The sequence below is a fragment of the Oncorhynchus kisutch genome, linkage group LG1, assembly GCF_002021735.2.
Source record: "Oncorhynchus kisutch isolate 150728-3 linkage group LG1, Okis_V2, whole genome shotgun sequence".
NCBI lineage: Eukaryota > Metazoa > Chordata > Actinopteri > Salmoniformes > Salmonidae > Oncorhynchus > Oncorhynchus kisutch.
The window spans coordinates 14,442,636-14,469,694 of NC_034174.2; the positions used below are offsets into that span (position 1 = coordinate 14,442,636).

The 27,059-nt window shown below is 46.8% G+C and overlaps 1 protein-coding gene across 1 annotated transcript; it reads right to left on the reverse strand.

Moving 5' to 3' along the window:
- On the reverse strand, nucleotides 1–27,059 carry LOC109865060 (CTTNBP2 N-terminal-like protein). The gene is made up of 5 exons (XM_020453216.2): nucleotides 26,972–27,059; nucleotides 16,657–16,764; nucleotides 5,663–5,896; nucleotides 5,151–5,258; nucleotides 1–5,055 (listed from the first exon to the last, which is right to left on the reverse strand). The coding sequence occupies exons 2-5, from the start codon at nucleotides 16,753–16,755 to the stop codon at nucleotides 3,775–3,777; spliced, it is 1,722 nt and encodes a 573-aa protein (XP_020308805.1). The 5' UTR covers nucleotides 16,756–16,764; nucleotides 26,972–27,059; the 3' UTR covers nucleotides 1–3,774.

Below are 27,059 nucleotides of genomic sequence, written 5' to 3' on the forward strand. Positions count from 1 at the left end.
CATGGTCAGATCTTTTAATGAGCGTTGGAAACTACCAGACCAGGGTTATTGATCAATAGATATATAAATAGATACAGTGAGGGCGGGAAGTGAGCAGACTCATTTTATATCCATCATGGATAATACTGTAACAAATCATATGATTAGCATGGTATAAAAAAACATTAACATTCAATCATATGCATGGAAGTTTAAAAGGTTATGCAATGCAGTACAATACATAATAATCTGAGTACTGTAAAATAGAATTGTGCTGTGAATTGCGCTGTGTATACATACACTACATGGCCAAAAAGTATCTGTTTGTCGAACATCTCATTCCAAAATCATGGGCATTAATATAGAGTTGGTTCCCCCTTTGCTGCTATAACAGCCTCCTCCACTCTTCTGGGAAGTCTTCCCACCGAATCTTGCTTCGATTCAGTCACAAGAGCATTAGTGAGGTCGGGCACTGATGTTGGGTGATTAGGCCTGGCTCGCAGTCGGCTTTCCAATTCATCCCAAAGGTGTTCGATGGGGTTGAGGTCAGGGCTCTGTGCAGACCAGTCAACTTCTTCCACACCGATCTCGACAAACAATTTCTGTATGGACCTCGCTTTGTGCACAGGGACACTGTCATGCTGAAACAGGAAAGGGCCTTCTCCAAACTGTTGCCACAAAGTTGGAAGCACAGAATTATTTAGAATGTTATTTTATAATGTAGCGTTAAGATTTTCCTTCGCTGGAACTAAGGGGCTCGAACCATGAAAAACAGCCCCAGACCATTATTCTTCTTACACCAACCTTTACAGTTGGCACTATGCATTGGGGCAGATATTGTCATCCTGGCATTCGCCAAACCCAGATTCATCTGTCTGACTGCCAGATGGTGAAGCGTGATCCATCACTCCAGAGAATGCATTTCCACTGCTCCAGAGTCCAATGGCGGTGAGCTTTACACTACTTCAGCCGAAGCTTTGCATTGCGAATGGTGATCTTAGGCTTGTTTGCGGCTGCTCAGCTATGGACACCTATTTCAAGCTCCCGACAAACAGTTATTGTGCTGACGTTGCTTCCAGAGGCAGTTTGGAACTCGGTAGTGAGTGTTGCAACCAAGGACAGACCATCTTTACTCCTGTCAGCAACGGGTGTGGCTGAAATAGCCAAATCCACTCATTTGAAGGGGTGTCCACATACTTTTGTATTTACAGTGTATATTTCCACACTGAGGTTGGAATAATACTGTGCAATTGTGAAAATGATGATAATGCCCTTTTAGTGTAAGAGCTGTTTTAAAAGACTGCCTGAAATTTCAGCTTGTTTTGCATGGGTGTGGTTTTGGACTGCCTGGCGACATCACCAGGCGGTATAATTAATAGACCAACAACAAAGAGAGTTTGCCCTCTCTGCCAATAGCTAGTTTTCAGGTTACATGTCCCTCCCACTAGGCCAGTCCAATTAGGCCGCTCACTCAACCACTCCCAGACAGTCCTAGAAAAATTATTGCTTGACAAATTGCTTTTTGCGAAGAAGCTATTTTTTGTTCCTCTTTGAACATTTCAATTGAAAACAATCACAGTAAGGTACTTAAATATCACCCAGTAATTCATTGATGTTGAGATAAAAATGTCTGCATTGGACCTTTATGATCATATTGAATTAAATTAACATCAAATGCAAGCAGAAATCATTAAGTGACGATACTACAATATATGACATTTTTATGATGTATAATACCTTGATATTTCCCCCCACAACTACCCCCTCATCATTGCCAGAATAGCTATGGGGTAAATAACACAAGTTATAGTACAGTAAATTCTATGTAATACTATAACTATAATATAATACTTGATTGTCTTACTAAACCATGCAGCAGTGCTGATTACCAGTCCTGGCAGCCAATTGATACACTAAGGTAACATTTAATGCTGATGTACCATATAAAAAACGAATTAACCATTGGTATGAGAGAAAATATACATTTGTTATAGTAATTACTATACATATAATACATTATATTAATAATAATACTGTATACATTATACATATTGTCAACTGATCAAGACTTGAAGATACAGAATGTTAAAATCATGTGCCACGTTAGGAAATATAATGTGTTACGCCGCCCAGTTTCATTATTAAACTCTGAAGTTCAGGATAAACTCTCTTATTTTATTCAGTGTTTCCAGAACATCAAAGCAGGCTAAATCCAAATCCTGATTTAGAGATATGCATATTTCCTAACTCAATTTCAGAAGCTGTATTATAAGCAGTGTTGGACTCAATTCAGAATGTAATTGAGAATGTCTCGTAAATTCCAATACATTTACTGAATTTGAATTGAATTAGAACTGAAGTAGTAAACAGGATACAGAATTTCAATTTTAATTTGAATGAAATGAAATAGAATTGAATTCAGGGAAATTCAATGCAATTCAAATGCCTATTCTATATTGGGTGTAGTCTATACAAATATAATGTACATCTTGTACATCAAAAATGTCATTATATACATGAATGTAAAATATTATTGAAACAATTGATTTTCAGGACAAACTGTACTTCATTAATCACTTAAATGTAGTTAAATATTGAGAAAATACTACGTTTCCCAGAATGCATTAGTTTATCCATCAAGTTGACCCCGAGGCCTTCAAAAAGAAGCCAAACAAATGAAATGCTTGGTGGAAATATAATTGGCTATTCTAAGCATAGAGGTGAAGAAAGTATATGAACACTGTTTCCAGAGAAAATATAAATATTATTTGGTATCTGGAAATGTGACCTGTCAGATTCAATGAAACTCTCATGTTCTATGACTGAGTGGAACTTCTTTGAATTGTACTGAATTAAATTCCACTTCCTGTCACTCCCTCAAATTCTACATCTTGTGGGGTGTGGCCAATTAAATTTCAATTTCAACTCATGAGTTGAATGGGAGTCAGTTCCATCATTCTGAATTGAGCCCAACCCTGATGATAAGTAGTGCAGAGAGAGATTTGATTGGTCCATGACTGTACGCCGTAACTGACATGCATTTTTGCCTGTTTTTCACCATTTTACTGAATAAACTTATGCTATTATTATTATTATTATTTCTTATTACTGTTATTTTATTTATTACGATTCAGAAAGCAAAAAATGGATGCGTACAAATATATCTACAGTGAGTGTACAAAACATTAGGAACACCTGCTCATTCCATGACAGACTGACCAGGTGAATCCATGTTAAAGCTATGATCCCTTATTGATGTCACTTGTTAAATTCACTTAAATTAGTGTACATGAAGGGGAGGAGACAGGTTAAAGCAGGATGTTTTAGCCTTGAGACATGAACCGGGTGAATGGGCAAGAAAAAAAGGTTTAAGTGCCTTTGAACGGGGTACAAGAACTGCAACGCTGCTGGGTTTTTCACACTCAAATGTTTCCCGTGTGTATCAACAATGGTCCAAAGGACATCCAGTCAACTTGACACAACTGTGAGAAGCATTGGAGCCAACATGGCCAGCATCCCTGTGGAACGCTTTCTGCGCCTTGTAGAGTGATCACCTTGTAGATGTCCCAACAAATTGAGACTGTTCTGAGGGCTAAAAGAGGGTGCAACTCAATATTAGGAAGGTGTTCCTAATGTTTTTCCAACTAGGTGTATAGTGCTATAGAAGAATGAAACAGACCAAAAAATTCCAATAAATACAGTTAACTTGACAGTGCTTTGGAGCATCTCTCTGCATACAAACATGTGAGCAGTATAAGAAAACACAGCGCTAGTAGCACCCAGTAGCAGGCTAGACTAGCTGGTGGAGGACACCACCATATCCAGCTCTTTAACATTCTCCTGGCACCTGGTGAGACCACAGCTTCCAGACAGCTCAGGGAAGTGGTTGGCTCTGGTACCAGGGATGGGTGACGCTGGAGACTGGGCCAGGGCAGGCTTCTTAGGGGGGATGGGGGGCGGGTTGCCCCTCTCTGCTCGGGGAATGGTAGGTGAGCGGACCCCCAGAGGCAGAGCAGCACCAGAGGCCCTGGGGATTACTGGGGAGGAGGGGGCCAGGTTACGGTAGTCAGTGCCAAAGGGAGAACTGTTGGGTGGCGGAGGTTTGGCCCCCTGCTGGACTGTGAAGCGGGACAGGACCTGGGTGACGGTGCTGCGGGCCAGCTGCTTGGCCGGGCTGTGGACAGGGACAGAAACGGGCTCAGGGGATGGGCTAGGTGTTGGGGACAGGTCTCTGGGGGAGTGAGGCAGGCTACCACCCCCTCCTCCACCCTGCTGCTGCTGTTGCTGCTCTGGGTCAGTGTGGCCCTGAAACTTGTGGCGAGCAGCATGGAAGCGATGGTTGATGCCTACCTGGTAGGAGGACTGGTAGCTGGGGCTGGTGGCCAGCTGAGGAGAGGAGCATGGGGAGGAGGTGACAGAGGAGGTCCCCGTGCTGCAGAGGGATATAATTTTGGTCAGGAGGGCAGGGGACCCAAGAACAGAGCTGCTGTTCTCACGCCAGTTGTCCTGGCCCAATCTGTCTGGAAGGGCTGGCACCTGCTCCTCCGTGGGGCAGTCATGGTGCCCGTTGACTTTAGGTTCCTCAGTCTCGCCCCCTTCTGCCTGGCAGGGGTGTGTGGGGGGGGGTGGTGACCCTCCACTGGTGTCCACAGGATATTCTCTCCTCTCCTCCTCAGCTCCCCTCTCTCCCTGCAGCTCTCTCTTCAGGGACTCCACCTGCTCCTGCAGCTGGCAGTACTGGGCATCCTCTTTCTTGAGCCGGGAGCGGAGCTGCTCCCTCTCCGTATCGAACTCAGCCAGCTGCTCCTCCACCCTGGCCTCCATCTGCAGGGCCCTCCTCCTCTCCTCCTGCAGCTCAGCCCTCAGGGCAAGGACTTCCCCCTGCTCCTTCTCCAGCCTACGGCCTGCCTCAGCCAGGCGGTGGCCCTCCTCCAGGGCCCGCTGGCTGGCCCACTTGCACTCCTTGGCCAGGGCAGAGGAGAGCTGCTTGTGCTGCACCCGCTCCTCCTCCAGCTGCTCCAGGACCTTCTTCTGTTCCTTCTCCAGACGACACAACTGGCCTCGCTCAAACTCCAGCTAAAGGCACAGAATAGAGTAGAATAGGTTACAACGGATAAAAACTAAATAGCCCATAGCAGTTATCATCACTCAGATATTGATGTTAACTCTACCTGTTGCAAGAGGCGTTCCCTCTCCTTTTCCAGGATGCAAGTGACATCATCGCCCTCGGCTGTGTCCTCTGCATGCCTTCTCCTCTCTTCCTCCAGATCGGCAATGGCCTGACACAACCCCAGGGGGGAGACAGAGACACAGAAATGATCCGTTCTCAGGTTAGGATATTCTGCTCACTAAATACTTCCCTGAGACAAGGTGGAAAATAACCCCCCCTGATTAGTTATGCTTTGGTAGCCAGCTAGTTTATCTTTAATCTAATCAAGAGTGGAGGGGTTGGCATCTAAACCTCAGTCTCATCCCCAGTCCCAACCCCAGTCCCAGCTGTAGCCCCAGCTCCAGTCCCAACCCCAGTCCCAGCTGCAGCCCCAGCTCCAGTCCCAACCCCAGTCCCAGCTGCAGTCCCAGCTCCAGTCCCAGCTCCAGTCCCAACCCCAGTCCCAGCTGCAGCCCCAGCTCCAGATCCCAACCCCATCTCCAGCCACTGCCCAAGCGCCAGCCCCAGACCTACCTTCCTCTGCCTGCTCTCAGCTGCAGCTAGTTGGGCCAGCATCTTCTCCTGCATCTTCCTGCAGTGGGTGACCACCAGCTTGAGTACAGCGAGGGGGCTGAAGCATGCTGCAGCTTGGTGGAACCCAGAGCTCTGCACTCCCAAGGCATTGCTGTCCCTCTGCAGAGCCAGGAACGGGTCGCTCAGGTTGTACTTCCCATAGCGCTCTTCCACGTAGGTGTCTCTGTGCTGGGCCTGAGGAAGCAGAGGAGGGTTGAGAGACACTGGTGTAGACTGTATGTTTGTCAACATGGGCTACAGTGGGGCAAAAAAGTATTTAGTCAGCCACCAATTGTGCAAGTTCTCCCACTTAAAAAGATGAGAGAGGCCTGTAATTGTCATCATAGGTACACTTCAACTATGACAGACAAAATCAGAAAGAAAAATCCAGAAAATCACATTGTATGATTTTTAATGGATTTATTTGCAAATTATGGTGGATAATAAGTATTTGGTCAATAACAAAAGTTTATCTCAATACTTTGTTATATACCCTTTGTTGGCAATGACAGAGGTCAAACGTTTTCTGTAAGTCTTCACAGGGTTTTCACGCTATATGGTGTAGACTGTGTGTTTGTCAACATGGGCTATATGCTGTAGGATGAGGGTTGTTATTGTTCAGTCAGCTCTTACTGTAACGCTCATTTTAGATTCTACCGAAATAAACACACTCTTTACCGGAGATATTTTACAGTTTTGTAACTATGTAAGAAAATCAACCAATCTCATCATCAGACACTCGCTAACTAGCACTATAAACATGTACTATACACAAGTTTAACCTGGCTTCCCAGTAACTTTAAAATACATAATCTGTTTCTGCTATTTTTCTCCCTTCAGGCCTGCTGCAGGAATCTTCCTTCCACTCCACTGCCCGCTAAACAGGAAGTCAGCCAGAGCTGCAAACATTACATGCCAAGAGAAACATCAACCATATTTTCTATGGGGGTGGGGATTCCTATCCCTACCAGGAAGATGGGGAGAGGGGAGGGAGAGAGAGCAGGAGAGAGAGAGGGGGAGTAGGAGGAGAGAGAGAGGGGGGAGGGAGTAGGAGGAGATAGAGAGGAGGAGAGAGGGAGTAGGAGGAGAGAGAGAGGGGGAGGGAGTAGGAGGAGAGAGAGAGAGAGAGAGAGAGAGAGAGAGGGAGGGAGTAGGAGGAGAGAGAGATGAGGAGAGAGGGAGTAGGAGGAGAGAGAGAGAGAGAGAGAGAGAGAGAGAGAGAGAGAGGGAGGGAGTAGGAGGAGAGAGAGAGAGAGAGAGAGAGCAGGCAATAGAGGATAGGGCAGTAGAGAGAGGGGGAGGAAGTAGGAGGAGAGTGAGAGAGGGGGAGGGAGGGGAGAGAGGGAGAGAGGGAGTAGGAGGAGAGAGGGAGTAGGAGGAGAGAGAGGAGGAGGAGGAGGAAAGAGAGAGAGAGAGAGAGAGAGAGAGAGAGAGAGAGAGAGAGAGAGAGAGAGAGAAGGGCAATAGAGGATAGGGCAGTAGAACGAGGGGGAGGAAGTAGGAGGAGAGTGAGAGAGGGGGAGGGAGGGGGAGAGAGGGAGCAGGAAAAAGAGGAAAGGGCAGTAGAGAGAGGAAGAAGCAACAGATGGTGTCTGTCTTCAGTCAGAGCGTTTACAAGGTTTGGGACAGCTGTGGCTGCTGCTGGGGCCAGGACTGACTAGACCTCTGTTTTGCTCTACCAGTGCATGGGGAACAATGGGAGTCTAGCCGACTTCAGCGACAGCTTCTGAGCTGCAGTGAACCTAGGAACAGTCAATATAGTGTTTGTAGGGAAACAAGGCACTGGTCTAGTAACAAAGGATCAATGGCTGACACCAGGGATGGCCATTCTTATCTGCTGAGGGTCAGATTTGTTTCTGCTGGGCAGGCTTTTTTATTTTAATTTAAATTTTTACACAACTTAACTAGTCAAACTCTTCAAGATTATTAGCTAGTAGAGTCAGGCGTGTATCTGCTAGGCTGGAACCAAACAAAAGCCAATGTCATTTCTAATATCTCTGTGAACAGAGGAGGATGGCAGGAGGAGCAATAGCTCATTGTAATATCTGGAATGGTATAATTGGTACGGTATCAAACATATGGAAACCACATGTTTGATTCTGTTCCATTTATTCCATTCCAGCCATTACAATGAGCTAGTCCTCCTTTGCCCCTTTCCCTCAGCCTCCACTGATTGGTATACAGAGGCTGTGAAGTTTTATTCATGCTGTTATTCCATCTGGTCCATTGGGATATGAGAGGGCAGATCAAAAAGGATAGAACATCTGGAGAGGCAGGAAAGCACAGGAGTCCTGTGAGACAGAAGACATGACTCTGAAACACACAGTGGGCACAGTCTAGTGCCTGACAGCAAGTTATGATGACCAATGACCCAATACCCTGGTCCTGAATCTGACCAATGACCCAATACCCTGGTCCTGTATCTGGCCAATGACTCAATACCCTGGTCCTGTATCTGACCAATGACTCAAAACCCTGGTCCTGTATCTGACCCATGACTCAATACCCTGGTCCTGTATCTGACCAATGACTCAATATTCTGGTCCTGTATCTGACCAATGACTCAATACCCTGGTCCTGTACGCTGACCAATGACTCAAAACCCTGGTCCTGTATCTGACCAATGACTCAATACCCTGGTCCTGTATCTGACAATTGACTCAATACCCTGGTCCTGTATCTGACCAATGGCTCAATACCCTGGTCCTGTATCTGACCAATGACCCAATACCCTGGTCCTGTATCTGACCAATGGCCCAATACCCTGGTCCCATATCTGACCAATGACCTAATACCCTGGTCCTGTATCTGACCAATGACTCAAAACCCTGGTCCTGTATCTGACCAATGACTCAATACCCTGGTCCTGTACGCTGACCAATGACCCAATACCCTGGTCCTGTATCTGACCAATGACCCAATACCCTGGTCCTGTATCTGATCAATGATCCAATACCCTGGTCCTGTATATGATCAATGATCCAATACCCTGGTCCTGTATATGATCAATGATCCAATACCCTGGTCCTGTATCTGACCAATGACCCAATACCCTGGTCCTGTATCTGATCAATGATCCAATACCCTGGTCCTGTATCTGATCAATGATCCAATACCCTGGTCCTGTATCTGACATGTGTGACCCAGGAGAGAAGGTGAACAATCCTCACTCTCCCACATTACAATACAACAATCCAGTGAAGCTCCCAACACCAAGTGCCAAGCCTGGTCCAAACACCAAGCACCAAGCCAAGCCTGGTCAACACACCAAGCACCAAGCCTGGTTCCCACACCAAGCACCAAGCCAAGCCTGGTCCCCACACCAAGCACCAAGCCAAGCCTGGCCCATACACCAAGCACCAAGTCAAGCCTGGTCCACACACCAAGCACCAAGCCAAGCCTGGTCACCACATCAAGCGCCAAGCCTGGTCCCCCACCAAGCGCCAAGCGCCAAGCCTGGTCCCCACACCAAGCACCAAGCCTGGTCCCCGCACCAAGCACCAAGCCTGGTCCCCGCACCAAGCACCAAGCCTGGTCCCCGCACCAAGCACCAAGCCTGGTCCCCGCACCAAGCACCAAGCCAAGCCTGGTCCCCGCACCAAGCCAAGCCAAGCCTGGTCCACACACCAAGCCTGGTTCCCGCACCAAGCCTGGTTCCCGCACCAAGCACCAAGCCTGGTTCCCGCACCAATCGCCAAGCCTGGTCCACAAACCAAGCGCCAAACCTGGTTCCCCGCACCAAGCACCAAGCCTGGTTCCCCGCACCAAGCGCCAAGCCTGGTTCCCGCACTAAGCCTGGTTCCCACATCAAGCACCAAGCCTGGTCCCCGCACCAAGCGCACCAAGCACCAAGCCTGGTTCCCGCACCAAGCCTGGTCCCCGCACCAAGCGCACCAAGCACCAAGCCTGGTTCCCCGCACCAAGCGCCAAGCCTGGTTCCCGCACTAAGCCTGGTTCCCACATCAAGCACCAAGCCTGGTCCCCGCACCAAGCACCAAGCCTGGTTCCCACACCAAGCGCCAAGCCTGGTCCCCACACCAAGCACCAAGCCAAGCCTGGTCCACACACCAAGCGCCAAGCCTGGTCCCCACACCAAGCCAAGCCTGGTCCCCACACCAAGCCAAGCCTGGTCCCCACACCAAGTGCCAAGCCTGGTCCACACACCAAGCGCCAAGCCAAGCCTGGTCCACACACCAAGCACCAAGCCAAGCCTGGTCCCCACACCAAGCCTGGTCCACACACCAAGCGCCAAGCTTGGTCCACACACCAAGCGCCAAGCCTGGTCCCCGCACCAAGCCTGGTCCCCGCACCAAGCACCAAGCCACGCCTGGTCCACACAGCAAGCACCAAGCCAAGCCTGTTCCAAACACCAAGCACCAAGCCTGGTCACCGCACCAAGCACCAAGACTGGTCCCCGCACCAAGCACCAAGCCAAGCCTGGTCCACAACACCAAGCGCCAAGCCTGGTCCCCGCACCAAGCGCCAAGCCTGGTCCCCGCACCAAGCCTGGTTCCCGCACCAAGCACCAAGCCTGTTTCCCGCACCAGGCGCCAAGCCTGGTCCACAAACCAAGCGCCAAGCCTGGTTCCCCGCACCAAGCCTGGTTCACCGCACCAAGCACTAAGCCTGGTCCACGTACCAAGCGCCAAGCCTGGTCCCCGCACCAAGTGCCAAGCCTGGTCCCCGCACCAAGTGCCAAGCCTGGTCCCCGCATCAAGTGCCAAGCCTGGTTCCAGAGCTGTATGTGCTGTAGCTAACTAAGGGCTGGATTCAATCCGTATCGCCAAAGTATCACTTAAGATCCACGTTAAAATGTAAAGGTAATTTCTGATTGATCTTGATTGATCATATGCAGCGTTTACCGTGAATGCAGCCTCTGTGACCGCGGGAACATTGAACATTGATTTTAATTGTCAATCGCGCTACAAAGCGGATCTTCAGCACTATGGATTGAATGAGTCTTCCGACCATTCTTGTCGTCCATTCAGGCCTCGTCTGTTCCAGCTCTCAACAGGGATTGCTCTGACACCTGTCACCTCTCATAGAGTAAACAAGGAGTACACACATGCGCACACACACACATACACACACAAGGTTTGGTGTTCCAGTGGTGCAATTGAGGAGGAGGACTGACATGAAACACATTCCTGAAGTAGCTTATGTTTAACAGCCAGGTCAACCTATGCTTATTCAGTCATTCCTGCACTAAATGTGGCGCTGCTAACATGCCTGAAAGTAGGCAGTGATATTTTGTGCTTCTTACAGTAACCAGGGAAAGTATTTTTTCCCCGCTGTGTGTCAAATATGGGCATCGCTAGGGTACAACATTATAATGCGTGCCACAGCATAAGGAAAAGCAGGCAAGATGATTCATGGATGTGTACTGGTTAACAGTGAGCAAAGCTTTAGCCATCATCAAATATTGTATAAACAGAACACAGAAATATCTGTTATATAATCACATTAACCCAACTTCATTTCCCAGCAAACCATGCTATTATAAGAAATGAGGAACAAGACGGGAACAAAACAAACTTAACAAACCTTCACCCTTAAGACTAATTGGAAATAGGAAAACACCCTGTGGCTGACAGTGACACATCACCGTACAGTAGGTTTCCACATCAATGGCAGCTTGTGGCTGCTCTGGAGAACCACATACTGAATACTTTTCCTGACTGTAGTATGAGACTGAGTGCCCTGAGCAATGAGACTTGTTCACATGATCTCTTGCTCGAAATGTTGGTGAGAGTTCATATGCTACCTGACACACAATTCTTTGACACAGTTATTTGACACACTTAAATCTGTTGTAAACCAAAAGATGAAAAGCTGCTCAGTGGTCGAGCCCTCTAGTCTAAGCCTTTCTCACTTTGAGTAACTATGGGATCCATTGTAATGTTGTTCATTTTACTTTCAAGTGAGGGCAAGAAGGGATTCCATATTCCAGTGTACAATACTGAGGTTATCTCAGAACTAAATATTGTGTTTGCAGGCCACAAGAGACTACTGCTGAGGCACCCAAGGATAGAGTTACCCCTATCAGTCCTGAGATCTAAGCAAAAATCATATTTTCATTTATCTGACTTTCATTTATCTGCATGTCCAACCCTTATATTTAGCCTCACAATTAAGTATTTTACCATGTTATTTTCAGGACAACCTGGGCAACGAAGAACACAAAACAATTTTGACATAAATAGTTGCATTCATGAGTTTTATTGACAAATGTCAATAAAAAAAGAAGGTCCGCCAAAGCAGAAACCTTCCAAAGCAGAAACCTTCCAAAGCAGAAACCTTCCAAAGCAGAAACCTTCCAAAACAAAAATGTATATGAATGCTGTAAGTCCAGAAATGGTTTGCTTACTGTGAATTTAATATCCAACTAAGTCAGTGCCAACTGTGTGGAGTTTGGAGTTTGTGACAGCAACTTTGTGAGCTTATTACAGTATTATAGACACTATGTCCTGGGATTTCCTACGACCTTCTATGTAGAAGAACCCCTTACCTTCTAAGGACTCTTGTGTACATTGTGAGCATCATAGAGCAAAACGTGAGTGTTCGTGACAGTCTCAGCTTTTAATAGTTTGTAGCTCAAACCATTCCGTTTGTAGCTCAAACCATTCAGACTCGGCCGCGGGCCACTTTGGGATTCTCCTTTGTCTCACAAACACTGCTATAGCTCAGCCCGCGTCAATCACACAAACGAATGGTTGGTATCTACGGATACAGAAGAAATTGACGATTCCAACAACCCAGAAGTCTGTAGCTCAATATTTTAAGGGGGTTAGCAGTCAAAAATACGCCGGCGTTACTGTGGGACTCATTGGGTTAACAGACCACGTGATTTAGTGTTAGTGAAGCCACACATTCTCACCACTCCAGTTAAGGCCTTTCTTTATTTGTTCACTCCAATACTCCCTGCTCACATAGTCATCTTTAATCCATCCATCACACTTCAGTAGTCATCTTCCACCCAACCATCACACTGCAGTAGTCATCTTCCACCCAACCATCACACTGCAGTAGTCATCTTCCACCCACCCATCACACTGCAGTAGTCATCTTCCACCCATCCATCACACTGCTGTTGTCATCTTCCATCCACCCATCACACTGCAGTAGTCATCTTCCACCCATCCATCACACTGCTGTTGTCATCTTCCATCCACCCATCACACTGCTGTTGTCATCTTCCATCCACCCATCACACTGCTGTTGTCATCTTCCCCATCCACCCATCACACTGCTGTTGTCATCTTCCATCCATCCATCACACTTCAGTAGTCATCTTCCATCCACCATCACACTGCTGTTGTCATCTTCCATCCACCCATCACACTACAGTAGTCATCTTCCAACCACCTAGCAGGGTGCACTAAATTGCCTTGCCATAGATGTAGATGTGTGGAATGAGGTCTAGACAACACAAGAATGCTCTACGGGGTCCTTGATTTCTGACATTTCTGTTCACCTGGACATGGTATAGTTTATTGTATTACTCAGGTTACTTTGTAATGTACTCAATACAACATATTAGGATGAGTGTCACGAATACCACCGAAGGTGGCTCCCCTTCCTGCTCGGGTGGCGCTCGGCGCTCGTGGTCGCCGGTCTATTAGCTGCCACCGATCCCTTTTTCCTTTTCGTTTGTTTTTGTCTAATTGTTTTCACCTGTTCCTTGTTGGGGTTTTAGGATGGGTGTTATTTAAGTTCGTTTTGCCCGCTGGTGTTTGTGCGGGCGTGTTGGTTGTTACGTTTGGTGATGTATCGTGTTTTGTTTTGGGTTTTCGCTGTCCAGTGTTTGTATCTAGGTTTTGGGTTTGTTTAGCGCCAGTGTTTTGGGCATTCACCCATGTTTTGGACCTGTTACATTTTGAAGGACATTAAAGCGTTTTCCCGTTCATTTCGCTCTCTGCATTTGACTCCTCACTCATTTCACTCACCCGCCGTTACAATGAGCCTAGAAGTCTAGGCAGATTTGAGTTATGTTGTTGTCTATACGCCACATTCTGTACAGTATGTGAATGAGTAGAATATGTGGATTAATAGCCAGAGACAATCCTCAGACTGCAGAGAGATAAAGGATAATCTTTCCACAGCCAGACAGCCTTTCATCCCAGGCACATGGACATAAATTGGCTTAAGTGCTAGCGTTGTGGCAGTACATCCTGGCTACTAAAGTAGAGCTCCTTCCCTGGTTGGCTAAAGGATCTCTCATCAATTAAAGTCAGGTTAAATCATGGGAGGTCAGGTAATGAGAAACTGCTGTGCCCAATTGGGGCAAGGAAATCTCTCGTGCCAGATAGGGCATGACAGCCCAATGAGCCAGCTTAGGCACCCCTGGTTCCATTGCTGGCGACCCCCAGGTCCGACGTCACCAACAAAACAAACCCTAAAAAACTCCCTGATGCTTCTTGTAATGGTATTATCATTCTGTAAGGCCCAACACAGGAGATTAGAAGCAGGTACAGGGAGTGAACCATTTAATACAGACGGACATCCAACGGACCAGGAACAGCGTCTGGATATAAACACAACACAACAAATAAAGCTACTACAGGGAACAACACTGAGGAGCAGACATATATGCAGGGGCAATCAACAAAGTGATGTAGTCCAGGTGAGTCCAATGAGCGCTGCTGCGCGTATTGATAGTAACAGGTGCGTATGATGACGGGTAGCGCCAGGAAGGGGGAGCAGGCTTGACAGCTCCACTCGATCTACATGTTACCTACCCAACCTGCTATCTCCCAGGTATAGCTCCACTCTAGCTACTTGTTAAGATCAAATCACATTTTAGTTGTCACATGCTCCGAATACAACAGGTGTAGACCTTATCGTGAAATGCTTACTTATAAGCCCTTAAACAAAAACTCAGTTCAAGAAAGAGTTAAGAAAATATTGACACAATAAACTAAAGTAAAATTAGTAAAATAAAAAAGTAACACAATAAAAAAATGAGGCTATATGCAAGGGGAGTCAATGTGCAGGGATACAGGTTAGTCAAGTTATTTTGTAGTAGGTAGGTAGAGGTAAAGTGACTATGCATAGATAATAAACAGCGAGTAGCAGCAGTGTAAAAAACTAATCGGGGGGGGGTCAATGTAAATAGTCTGAGTGGCCATTTGATTAATTGTTCAGCAGTCTTATGGCTTGGGGGTAGAAACTGTTAAGGAGCCTTTTGGTCCTAGACTTGGCACTCCGGTATTGCTTTCCGTGTGGTAGCAGAGAGAACAGTCTATGACTTTGGTGACTGAAGTCTAAGACCATTTTTGGGGGGTTTCCTCTGACACAACCTAGTATATAGGTCCTGTATTGCAGGAAGCTTGGTCCCAGTGATGTAATGGGCCGTACGCAATACCCTCTGTAGCGCCTTACAGTCAGATGCCGAGCAGTTGCCATACCAGGTGGTGATGCAACCGGTCAGGATGCTCTCGATGGTGCAGCTGTATAATCTTTTGAGGATCTGGGGACCTTTTCAGTCTCCTGAGGGGGAAAAGGTATTGATGTGCCCTCTTCACGACTGTCTTTGCGTGTTTGGACCATGGCAGTTCGTTGGTGATGTGGACACCAATGAACTTGAAACTCTCGACCCGCTCCACTACAGCCCCATCGATGTTAATGGGGGCCTGTTCTGCCCGCCTTTTCGTGTAGTCCACGATCAGCTCCTTTGTCTTGCTCACATTGAGGGAGAGGTCGTAGTCCTGGCACCACACTGCCAGGTCTCTGACCTCCTCCCTATAGGCTGTCTCATCATTGTCGGTGATCAGGCCTACCACCGTTGTGTCGTCAGCAAACTTAATGATGGTGTTGGAGTCATGTTTGGCTACGCAGTCGTGGATGAACAGGGAGTACAGGAGGGGACAAAGCATGCACCCCTGAGAGGCCCCAGTGTAGAGAATCAGCATGGCAGATGTGTTGTTGCCTACCCTTACCACCTGGGGGCGGCCCGCCAGGAAGTCCAGGATCCAGTTGCAGAGGGAGGTGTTTAGTCTCATGGTCCTTAGCTTAGTGATGAGCTTTGTGGGCACTATGGTGTTGAACGCTGAGCTGTAGTCAATGAACAGCATTCTTACATACAGTAGGTGTTCCTTTTGTTCAGGTGGGAAAAGGCAGTGTGGAGTGCAACTGAGATTGCATCAACTATGGATCTGTTGGGGCGGTATGCGAATTGGAGTGGGTCTAGGGTTTCCGGGATAATGGTGTTGATGTGAGCCATGACCAGCCTTCCAAAGCACTTCATGGTTACCGATGTGAGTGCTACGGGGCGGTAATCATTTAGGTTGTGCCCAGGTTACCTTCGCTTTCTTGGGCACAGGGACTATGGTGGCCTGCTTGAAACATGTAGGTATTACAGACTCAGTCAGGGAGAGGTTGAAAATGTCAGTGAAGACACTTGCCAGTTGATCCACGCATGCTTTGAGTACACGTCCTGGTAATCTGTCTGGCCCCGCAGCTTTGTGAATGTTGACCTGTTTAAAGGTCTTGCTCACATCGGCTACAAAAGAGCGTGATCACGCAGTCGTCCGGAACGGCTGGTGCTCTCATGCATGCTTCAGTGTTGCTTGCTTTGAAGCGAGCATAAAAGGCATTTAGCTTGTCTGGTAGGCTCACGTTACTGGGCAGCTTGTGGCTGGGTTTCCCTTTGTAGTCTGTAATAGTTTTCAAGCCCTGCCACATCCGACGAGCATCAGAGCCGGTGTAGTAGGATACTTGTTACCTGCCCAACCTGCTATCTCTCAGGTAGTCCTCTTGTCAGTAAACAGACTGCGCAACTCGAACCAATTTGTTTCATGCGCTTCATGGAAACTCCTCGGACATAAGTATAAATCATAGTTATATCTCTATGCGTGGACCTCACATTATACTCAATGGGTGGTATCATTGAGGGGATTGGGGCCTTGCCTGGAAATGAAACAAGGGAAAAGACTGGGGAGAAGGATAGCTCTTACCCTGAGGGCCTCAATGACCAGGTCACGGGCTTCCAGCTCTCCTTCCAGGACACTGAACAGCATTAGCAGCTCTGGCTTGCTCAGGCTCTCCATGTTCATCTGGGACTCCTATGGGCATGCCGGGGAGAGAAGCTGGGTCAGTACCATGACATAATAAATTAAAATATAACAACACGGAAGTTATGTGCATGAGATGAAAATGTTTTATTTTTGCTTTGTGTATGAACAAGATATTTGGATAATATGGCCAATACTGTACTTAAGTTAAAGAACCCTTGAATCCTTTGGGTCATTGTGGATCACTATAGATTTTGAATAAACTTATAAACAGTGCAGAAATTAGCACAAATCTGGCAAAAACTTTGATATCAGGCAACATTTCAATCCACTATTTAAACACTGGATGCATTTACCAGGCCCAGTACCTTTGTTAAGCTTTGTTAAACTGAGAGAAAAGCACTGCATTTGCCATTCACTCTCATAGTTCACTTTGTGAGGAGCTTGTGAACGTCATACATGTGGAGACAAATGCCTTGCACACACTCAAATGTATGTAGTTCTGTCCTTGAGCTGTTCTTGTCTATTGATGTTCTGTATTATGTCATTCTGTATTATGTTTCATGTTTTGTGTGAAGAGTAGCTGCTGCTTTTGCAACAGATAATGAGGATCCTAATAAAATACCAAATACCAATACACCAACATATGGTGAGCAGACAGAGACGGAAACTCTCAGTCCCAATCCGTATATATACAGATTTTTCACATAGTTGTCGAAAAGATATTAAGTAACTGCCCTCATCCATATTCGTTCATATCGAGACTCAACAAGTTGTGCTTTGGGATCCTCTCTCCCTCCAACTTTTGTTTTGACCCCTTTAGAATTAGTGGTTAAAAGTCAGGGGAGAGAATTTTTGAGATGTGTTGTGGTCTCTTTGTAGGCTCCATGCATTCTTTACTTGGTGCAGCTGCCCTGGGTCTGTTGACAACACTGTGGTATCCACACCTCAAACATACAACCACACTCTGGCCAGCCAACACATGCAGGCCAGGCTTTGGAATCAGCATAGTTCATTCAGTATCACACTAAGCAATGGGATCCTTAAAAGAGTTCACAGAAACTCATGGTGAGCTCATTGGGATATTATTAGTAAGTTGGAAAGAGACCGTCAGACTTGACAAAATAACACTAAATAATAAGTGTATTGGTCGCACACTCAAATTTGCAGATGTTATCGCAGGTGCAGCTAAATGCTTGTGTTTCTAAATGCAGTAATACCTAGCAACACAAAACAATACACACAAAATCCAAAAAGGAAGAGGAAAGAAATGACTCCAGAATATAAATATAAATCATTAGGAACACCTGCTCTTTCCATGCATAGACTGACCAGGTGAATCCAGGTGAAAGCTATGATCCCTTATTGAATCCACTTTAATCCGTGTAGATGATGGGGAGGAGACATGTTTAAAAATGTTTTTTATTTAAGCCTTGAGGTAATTGAGGCATGGATTGTGCATGTATGTCATTCAGAGGGAAACTGGGCAAGGAAAAAGATTCAAGTGACTTAGAACAGGGTATCGCAGTAGGTGCCAGGCGCACCGGTTTGTGCCAAGAACTGCAATGCTGCTGGGTGTTTCACGTTCAAAAATGTGTGTATTAAAAATGGTCCACCACTCAAAGGACATCCGGCCAACTTGACACAACTGTGGGAAGCATTGGAGTCAATATGGGCCAGCACCCCTGTGGAACGCCCTGACAAAGTGTGTGTGTGTGTTTGTGTATATTTTTGTTATTTTCTACATAGAAGAATAATAGTATGGACATCAATGAAATGAAATAACACACATGGAATCATGTAGTAATTAAAAAAGTTATAAACAAATCAAAATATATGTTCTATTTTAGATTCTTCAAAGTAGCCACCCTTTGCCTTGATGACAGCTTTGCACACTCTTGGAATCCTGGTTTCAACTGTACCCGGGCAGATGGCAGACAGCGTGGTTTCAACTGTACCCGGGCAGATGGCAGACAGCGTGGTTTCAACTGTACCCGGGCAGATGGCAGACAGCGTGGTTTCAACTGTACCCGGGCAGATGGCAGACAGCGTGGTTTCAACTGTACCCGGGCAGATGGCAGACAGCGTGGTTCCAACTGTACCCGGGCAGATGGCAGACAGCCTGGTTTCAACTGTACCCGGGCAGATGGCAGACAGCGTGGTTCCAACTGTACCCGGGCAGATGGCAGACAGCCTGGTTCCAACTGTACCCGGGCAGATGGCAGACAGCGTGGTTCCAACTGTACCCGGGCAGATGGCAGACAGCGTGGTTTCAACTGTACCCGGGCAGATGGCAGACAGCGTGGTTCCAACTGTACCCGGGCAGATGGCAGACAGCGTGGTTCCAACTGTACCCGGGCAGATGGCAGACAGCGTGGTTCCAACTGTACCCGGGCAGATGGCAGACAGCGTGGTTCCAACTGTACCCGGGCAGATGGCAGACAGCGTGGTTCCAACTGTACCCGGGCAGATGGCAGACAGCGTGGTTCCAACTGTACCCGGGCAGATGGCAGACAACGTGGTTCCAACTGTACCCGGGCAGATGGCAGACAGCGTGGTTCCAACTGTACCCGGGCAGATGGCAGACAGCGTGGTTCCAACTGTACCCGGGCAGATGGCAGACAGCGTGGTTCCAACTGTACCCGGGCAGATGGCAGACAGCGTGGTTTCAACTGTACCCGGGCAGATGGCAGACAGCGTGGTTCCAACTGTACCCGGGCAGATGGCAGACAGCGTGGTTCCAACTGTACCCGGGCAGATGGCAGACAGCCTGGTTCCAACTGTACCCGGGCAGATGGCAGACAGCCTGGTTCCAACTGTACCCGGGCAGATGGCAGACAGCGTGGTTCCAACTGTACCCGGGCAGATGGCAGACAGCGTGGTTCCAACTGTACCCGGGCAGATGGCAGACAGCGTGGTTCCAACTGTACCCGGGCAGATGGCAGACAGCGTGGTTCCAACTGTACCCGGGCAGATGGCAGACAGCGTGATTCCAACTGTACCCGGGCAGATGGCAGACAGCCTGGTTTCAACTGTACCCGGGCAGATGGCAGACAGCCTGGTTTCAACTGTACCCGGGCAGATGGCAGACAGCGTGGTTCCAACTGTACCCGGGCAGATGGCAGACAGCGTGGTTCCAACTGTACCCGGGCAGATGGCAGACAGCCTGATTTCAACTGTACCCGGGCAGATGGCAGACAGCGTGGTTCCAACTGTACCCGGGCAGATGGCAGACAGCGTGGTTCCAACTGTACCCGGGCAGATGGCAGACAGCCTGGTTTCAACTGTACCCGGGCAGATGGCAGACAGCGTGGTTCCAACTGTACCCGGGCAGATGGCAGACAGCGTGGTTCCAACTGTACCCGGGCAGATGGCAGACAGCGTGGTTCCAACTGTACCCGGGCAGATGGCAGACAGCGTGGTTCCAACTGTACCCGGGCAGATGGCAGACAGCGTGGTTTCAACTGTACCCGGGCAGATGGCAGACAGCGTGGTTCCAACTGTACCCGGGCAGATGGCAGACAGCGTGGTTCCAACTGTACCCGGGCAGATGGCAGACAGCGTGGTTCCAACTGTACCCGGGCAGATGGCAGACAGCGTGGTTCCAACTGTACCCGGGCAGATGGCAGACAGCCTGGTTTCAACTGTACCCGGGCAGATGGCAGACAGCCTAGTTCCAACTGTACCCGGGCAGATGGCAGACAGCCTGGTTTCAACTGTACCCGGGCAGATGGCAGACAGCCTAGTTCCAACTGTACCCGGGCAGATGGCAGACAGCGTGGTTCCAACTGTACCCGGGCAGATGGCAGACAGCCTGGTTTCAACTGTACCCGGGCAGATGGCAGACAGCGTGGTTCCAACTGTACCCGGGCAGATGGCAGACAGCGTGGTTCCAACTGTACCCGGGCAGATGGCAGACAGCGTGGTTCCAACTGTACCCAGGCAGATGGCAGACAGCGTGGTTCCAACTGTACCCGGGCAGATGGCAGACAGCGTGGTTCCAACTGTACCCGGGCAGATGGCAGACAGCGTGGTTCCAACTGTACCCGGGCAGATGGCAGACAGCGTGGTTCCAACTGTACCCGGGCAGATGGCAGACAGCGTGGTTCCAACTGTACCCGGGCAGATGGCAGACAGCGTGGTTCCAACTGTACCCGGGCAGATGGCAGACAGCGTGGTTCCAACTGTACCCGGGCAGATGGCAGACAGCGTGGTTCCAACTGTACCCGGGCAGATGGCAGACAGCGTGGTTCCAACTGTACCCGGGCAGATGGCAGACAGCGTGAATTGCTGATGTCAAAGTTCTGAACTATTTTTGAACTATGTTAAATTGTTGCATGTTGCGTTTATATTTTTGTTCAGTGTTTATAATGTAGGACCCCATTTAGTAGACTGGTCGATTTTATGATTGACAGGCTGTTGGTCGACCAAGATTTTTTTAGTCGAGCAGTGGCAAATGTATATATAAAAAAATGTATGGCACATGAGACACCAGTCTGATTCACACCTGTCCATTACACCAGTATCATCAGTAGTACATTTACCATTAATTACCATATTTCTCATCTACAATGTTTGTTTGGTTATGGTAATTTCTGATAATGCATTCAATATATTATTATTATTATTATTATTATTATTATTATTAGATCTTACTGTTGACATTGTAGGAGTGGACACGTTGTTTGCAGAGCGCAAGTAAACAAAGTTTGTTTTTACATCCATAGAGAATGACAATAGTTCCTCAATGTAGACTATTTAAAAAATCTTTCCAGCTCTCTCCCTTTTGAGAACCACTCAGCATGAAAGGGGTAAAAATGTCCGGCTCTGATCCGGTGGAATCGTCATAAAATAGGCCTACTTGATTACTTGTCCGCACGGGAAACTCTGAGGGCCCCGAATATTTTATACAATGTTGCAAGTCGGCTAGCAGAGCTTCTGGCCAGACCAAGTTGATACAATGTTTAAAGTTCCTTGCAGACAAGCCATGTGTAGCCAATGTGATTTAAATTATATTTATTTTTATCAGGATATACTTGCGGGACTTGCGGGCTGCAATGTTTTTTATTTGTTGGCTTTATGTACAGTGGCAAGAAAAAGTATGTGAACCCTTTGGAATTACCTAGATTTCAGCATAAATATGTCCTAAAAATTGATATGATCTTCATCTAAGCCACAACAATCGACAAACACAGTGTGCTTAAACTAATAACACACAAATTATTGTATTTACAAAAGTATCTCTAAAAGCCTTAATGTTCATCAGTCCACGGTAAGACAAATTGTCCATAAATGGAGAAAGCACTGTTGCTACTCTCACTATGAGTAGCCGTCCTGCAAAGATGACTGCCAGAGCACAGCGCAGAATGCTCAATGAGGTTAAGAAGAATCCTAGAGTGTCAGCTAAAGACTTACAGAAATCTCTGGAACGTGCTAACATCTCTGTTGACGAGTCTACGATACGTAAAACACTAAACAAGAATGGTGTTCATGGGAGAACACTACAGAAGAAGCCACTGCTGTCCAAGAAAAACATTGCTGCACGTCTGAAGTTCGAAAAAGAGCGTGTGGATGTTCCACAGCACTCCTGGCAAAATATTCTATGGACATATTAAACTAAAGTTGACTTGTTTGGAAGGAACACACAACACTATGTGTGGAGAAAAAAAGGCACAGCACAGCACACCAAAATCAAAACCTCACCCAACTTTAAAGTATGGTGGAGGGAGCATTGCTGCTTTGCTGCCCCATGGCCTGGACAGCTTGCTATCATCGACGGAAAAATGAATTCCCAAGATTATCAAGACATGTTGAAGGAGAATATAAAGCTATCTGTCCACCAATTGAAGCTCAACAGAAGTTGGGTGATGCAACAGGACAACGATCCAAAACACAGAAGTAAATCAACAACAGAATGGCTTCAACAGAAAAAAATATGCCTTCTGGAGTGGCCCAGTCAGAGTCCTGACCTCAACCCGATTGAGATGCTGTGGCATGACCTCAAGAGCGGTTCACACCAGACATCCTAAGAAAATTGCTGAGGAGGAGGGTTGGGAACAGGTTTTTTTCTTCTGGTTAGTCAATATTGATCTCTGGTTCCTTCTTTAGTACTTTGTGTGTCTTCATTTTTAATCGCAGTGCTTAAAGCATCAGACAAGCTCAGTAGCCTAGATGATTTTATTCAAACATAGGGTGTGTCTATATATGGAAAATACATGTTTTAAAATTTCGACCAATCGTTTGGTCGAAAGTCAAACGACTCTCAGTCGACCAAGATTTGTTTTAGAGAATGGATCTACAGCAGTAGTTTTATAGTATGATCCTTGAAAATAATTTTATATGCTGATGAACCGATGTTCATAGGGCCAGTTGTTCCTGACCAGGAAAAACATCTAATCAACTCCTAAACAATAGTGTCACCTCCCCCAATCAGCATTCCCATATCTGATTATCCACGACAAAAGCAGAAGACCTAATGCCCTCCGTATAATCTGCCTGCCTCAGTCTCTCGACTTTATTAGTCCCCCAGCTCCGACCACTAAGCATTCAGCAGGCCTGCTCCTATACGAGTTCTGTGGTCGCTCAGTAGAATTTTCCACATCGTGAAGTCATCAGGAGGGGCCAGCCGGAGCTCAGAGCGTTGCATAATGAGATGGGAGCCCAGGGTGCTTTGATTGTGAGCTGCTACTGTACTGCATCATGGGGGCTATGAAGCTCTCCCAGCATCCCAATAACTAGACACTTGAAATATCTGAATGGACATAGTCTGACTCTAGACTTTACGGGGTATGAATCAATTCCCTTTTCTGAGCTCTGGGACAGTAGCAAAGGATGCATCAGCAGAAATAGCATGGCTTGATCTGAATCTAATCACACAAAGTTATTACTCTAATACATTATGGTTCATTCTGGCAGTTTCATCCCAGATCCAAGCACACACTGTACTGTAAAATATCTATGATCTGTAGATGGGTATTCTCCAGACACTCATGGCTTGGTTTGTGTTCTGACCACATGGCTAGCAAGCCAATTGAAATCCCCACCTCCTTCAGTCTTGCTTTTACAGCCTCGCTAATTTCACAGCCGCTTGTAACCTGTCTGAAAATGTGTTCTTATGGTTTTTGAAACACGTTAGGCCAGATATAGCCTACATGTGATTTTCACACTTTAGTAAATAATTTTCTAATGATTTTTCTAATCCCTTGTTCTTGAAAACATATGACTGAAAGTACGCTCACTAGTAATGTGTTATTCAAATATATAGCATGGGCATGTTATTGAACGCATGGGAAACCCAAATATTCCCACACTCGTTCATTTCCGCTTCCTAAAGAAATGCCTGCGTCTATAATCCCTTTTTATCCCTGTTTGTTTTAAGCCTAGTCAGCCATGTTCCCCATGTAACAAACTTCTGACTGAACCTCGGAGGCTCACTGTCTGTCTGTCCATCCATCCGCCCATGTAACAAACTTCTGACTGAACCTCGGAGGCTCACTGTCTGTCTGTCCATCCATCCGCCCATGTAACAAACTTCTGACTGAACCTCGGAGGCTCACTGTCTGTCTGTCCATCCATCCGCCCCTGTATCAAACTTCTGACTGAACCTCGGAGGCTCACTGTCTGTCTGTCTGTCTGTCTGTCTGTCTGTCTGTCTGTCTGTCTGTCTGTCTGTCTGTCTGTCTGTCTGTCTGTCTGTCTGTCTGTCTGTCTGTCTGTCTGTCTGTCTGTCTGTCTGTGTCTGTCTGTCTGTCTGTCTGTCTGTCTGTCTGTCCATCCATCCGCCCATGTAATACACTTCTGACTGAACCTCGGAGGCTCACTGTCTGTCTGTCCATCCATCCGCCCATGTAACACACTTCTGACTGAACCTCTGAGGCTCACTGTCTGTCTGTCCATCCGCCCCCCCCCTCCCTCTCTCTCTTTCTCTCTTTCTCCCTCATAGCACACAAGTAGCAGATGCCAGGGGCTAATTAGTGAAATCCCTTTGGCCTGCTGCACACTGTCTGAATGACTCAGTCAGTCACTGCGGGTCACAACAGACAACAGACAACTCCTTGTATAAAGAAACGTATCAAGAGACTCGATCAGATTACAAAGAGATAACTAACATTAATTTTTTAAGTCTGCAGCATGCTGTCTGTGTGGGGTGTGCTGTGCAATAATTTGATTTTCAGTATCATGTCAGTGTTATTACAAATAAAAAACACCTTTTACAAAGTCATTATAATTCATTGATTTCCTGCTGGTTTATTCCCATGAAGTCGGATCTAATTTCGGACCTTACATTGACAGCTTAATGAAATACTAGCTACCCATCTGTGATACATCAAAACTATTGGATAAGATAGGCGTGTAGTCTTGTCTAGGTGTGTGCTCTTGTCTATTTGTTGACACAATGTTACAACGTAAAATGCTAGTGTGTGATGTTATATATGTTATATAAACATCACCAGACAATAAATAGACAAGACTGTAGAAGAGACTTGTTCAGTCACGTCATATACAGTAGCCTGGATCCCATCATATAGCCTGGTTCACATCATATAGCCTGGTACATGTCATATAGCCTGGATCCCATCATATAGCCTGGTTCCCGTCATATAGCCTGGTTCCTGTCATATAGCCTGGTTCCCATCATATAGCCTGGTTCCCGTCATATAGACTGGTTCCCGTCATATAGAGTGGTTCCCGTCATATAGCCTGGTTCCCGTCATATAGCCTGGTTCCCGTCATATAGCCTGGTTCCCGTCATATAGACTGGTTCCCATCATATAGCCTGGATCCCGTCATATAGACTGGTTCCCGTCATATAGACTGGTTCCCGTCATATAGCCTGGTTCCCGTCATATAGCCTGGTTCATATAGCCTGGTTCCCGTCATATAGCCTGGTTCCCGTCATATAGCCTGGTTCCCGTCATATAGCCTGGTTCCCGTCATATAGCCTGGATCCCATCATATAGCCTGGTTCCTGTCATATAGCCTGGTTCCTGTCATATAGCCTGGTTCCCGTCATATAGCCTGTGTAACCAATGTGAAATGGCTAGCTAGTTAGCGGTGGTGCGCGCTAAAAGCGTTTCAATCGGTGACGTCACTCGCTTTGAGACCTTGAAGTAGTGGTTCCCCTCTGCAAGGGCGGCAGCTTTTGCGGAGCGATGGGTAACGATGCTTCGTGGGTGACTGTTGTTGATGTGTGCAGAGGGTCTCTGGTTCGCGCCCGGGTATGGGCGAGGGGACGATCTAAAGTTATACTGTTACACCTGGTTCACGTCATATAACCTGGTTCACGTCATATAGCCTGGTACATGTCATATAGCCTGGTTCACGTCATATAGCCTGGTTCCCGTCATATAGCCTGGTTCAAGTCATATAGCCTGGTACATGTCATATAGCCTGGTTCACGTCATATAGCCTGGTTCTCGTCATATAGCCTGGTTCACGTCATATAGCCTGGTCCACGTCATATAGCCTGGTTCCCGTCATATAGCCTGGTTCACGTCATATAGCCTGGTCCACGTCATATAGCCTGGTACACGTCATATAGCCTGTTACACGTCATATAGCCTGGTACATGTCATATAGCCTGGTTCACATCATATAGCCTGGTTCACGTCATATAGTCTGGTTCACGTCATATAGCCTGGTACATGTCATATAGCCTGGTTCACGTCATATAGCCTGGTTCACGTCATATAGCCTGTTACACGTCATATAGCCTGGCTCACGTCATATAGCCTGGTACACGTCATATAGCCTGTTACACATCATATAGCCTGGTTCACGTCATATAGTCTGGTTCACGTCATATAGTCTGGTTCACGTCATATAGTCTGGTTCACGTCATATAGCCTGGTTCATATCAGTACATTAAGGACAGACTAGTATGTCTGCCAAATATAAAACAGAGAAACCAGAATAAAGCATGAATCAAATATGATGGGATATTTATATTAGCCAATCTTTGATTATAGGCTATCATTCAGGATATTTTAGAACTTAGCCCAAGTCATTCAGACAAATCTGAAAGTGTAAAAACATTGAAGACGCTATAAAACCACTCTACGTTTAGTTTAGGTACTGAGCATCAATGTTCATTCATTCTATGTTTTACTTCTCTCAGTTTAATTGTATAGGCTACTGAGGATAAGCCATAGTCATATAAGGACAAACAATTATAGGAGTTATTACAACGTAGCTGTGCAGATTCGAGTGTCTGGCCAATTATAATAATATAAAAGTTTATCTTCGTCATTCAACATACCTTCTATGTCTCTTCAATGCCTTTGTAAACGCCAACATGAACTTTAACAATTGTCAAAGATTGTCTTGCGTCTTCAGCTGTCGATAGC

Coding starts and splice junctions, on each gene's coding strand:
- LOC109865060 (XM_020453216.2), bottom strand. CDS start 16,755: ATGAACATGGAGAGCCTGAGCAAGCCAGAGCTGCTAATGCTGTTCAGT. Junction 5,897..16,656: donor TGGTCATTGAGGCCCTCAGG/GTAAGAGCTATC, acceptor CTGCTTCCTCAG/GCCCAGCACAGAGACACCTA. Junction 5,259..5,662: donor CTGAGAGCAGGCAGAGGAAG/GTAGGTCTGGGG, acceptor GGGTTGTGTCAG/GCCATTGCCGATCTGGAGGA.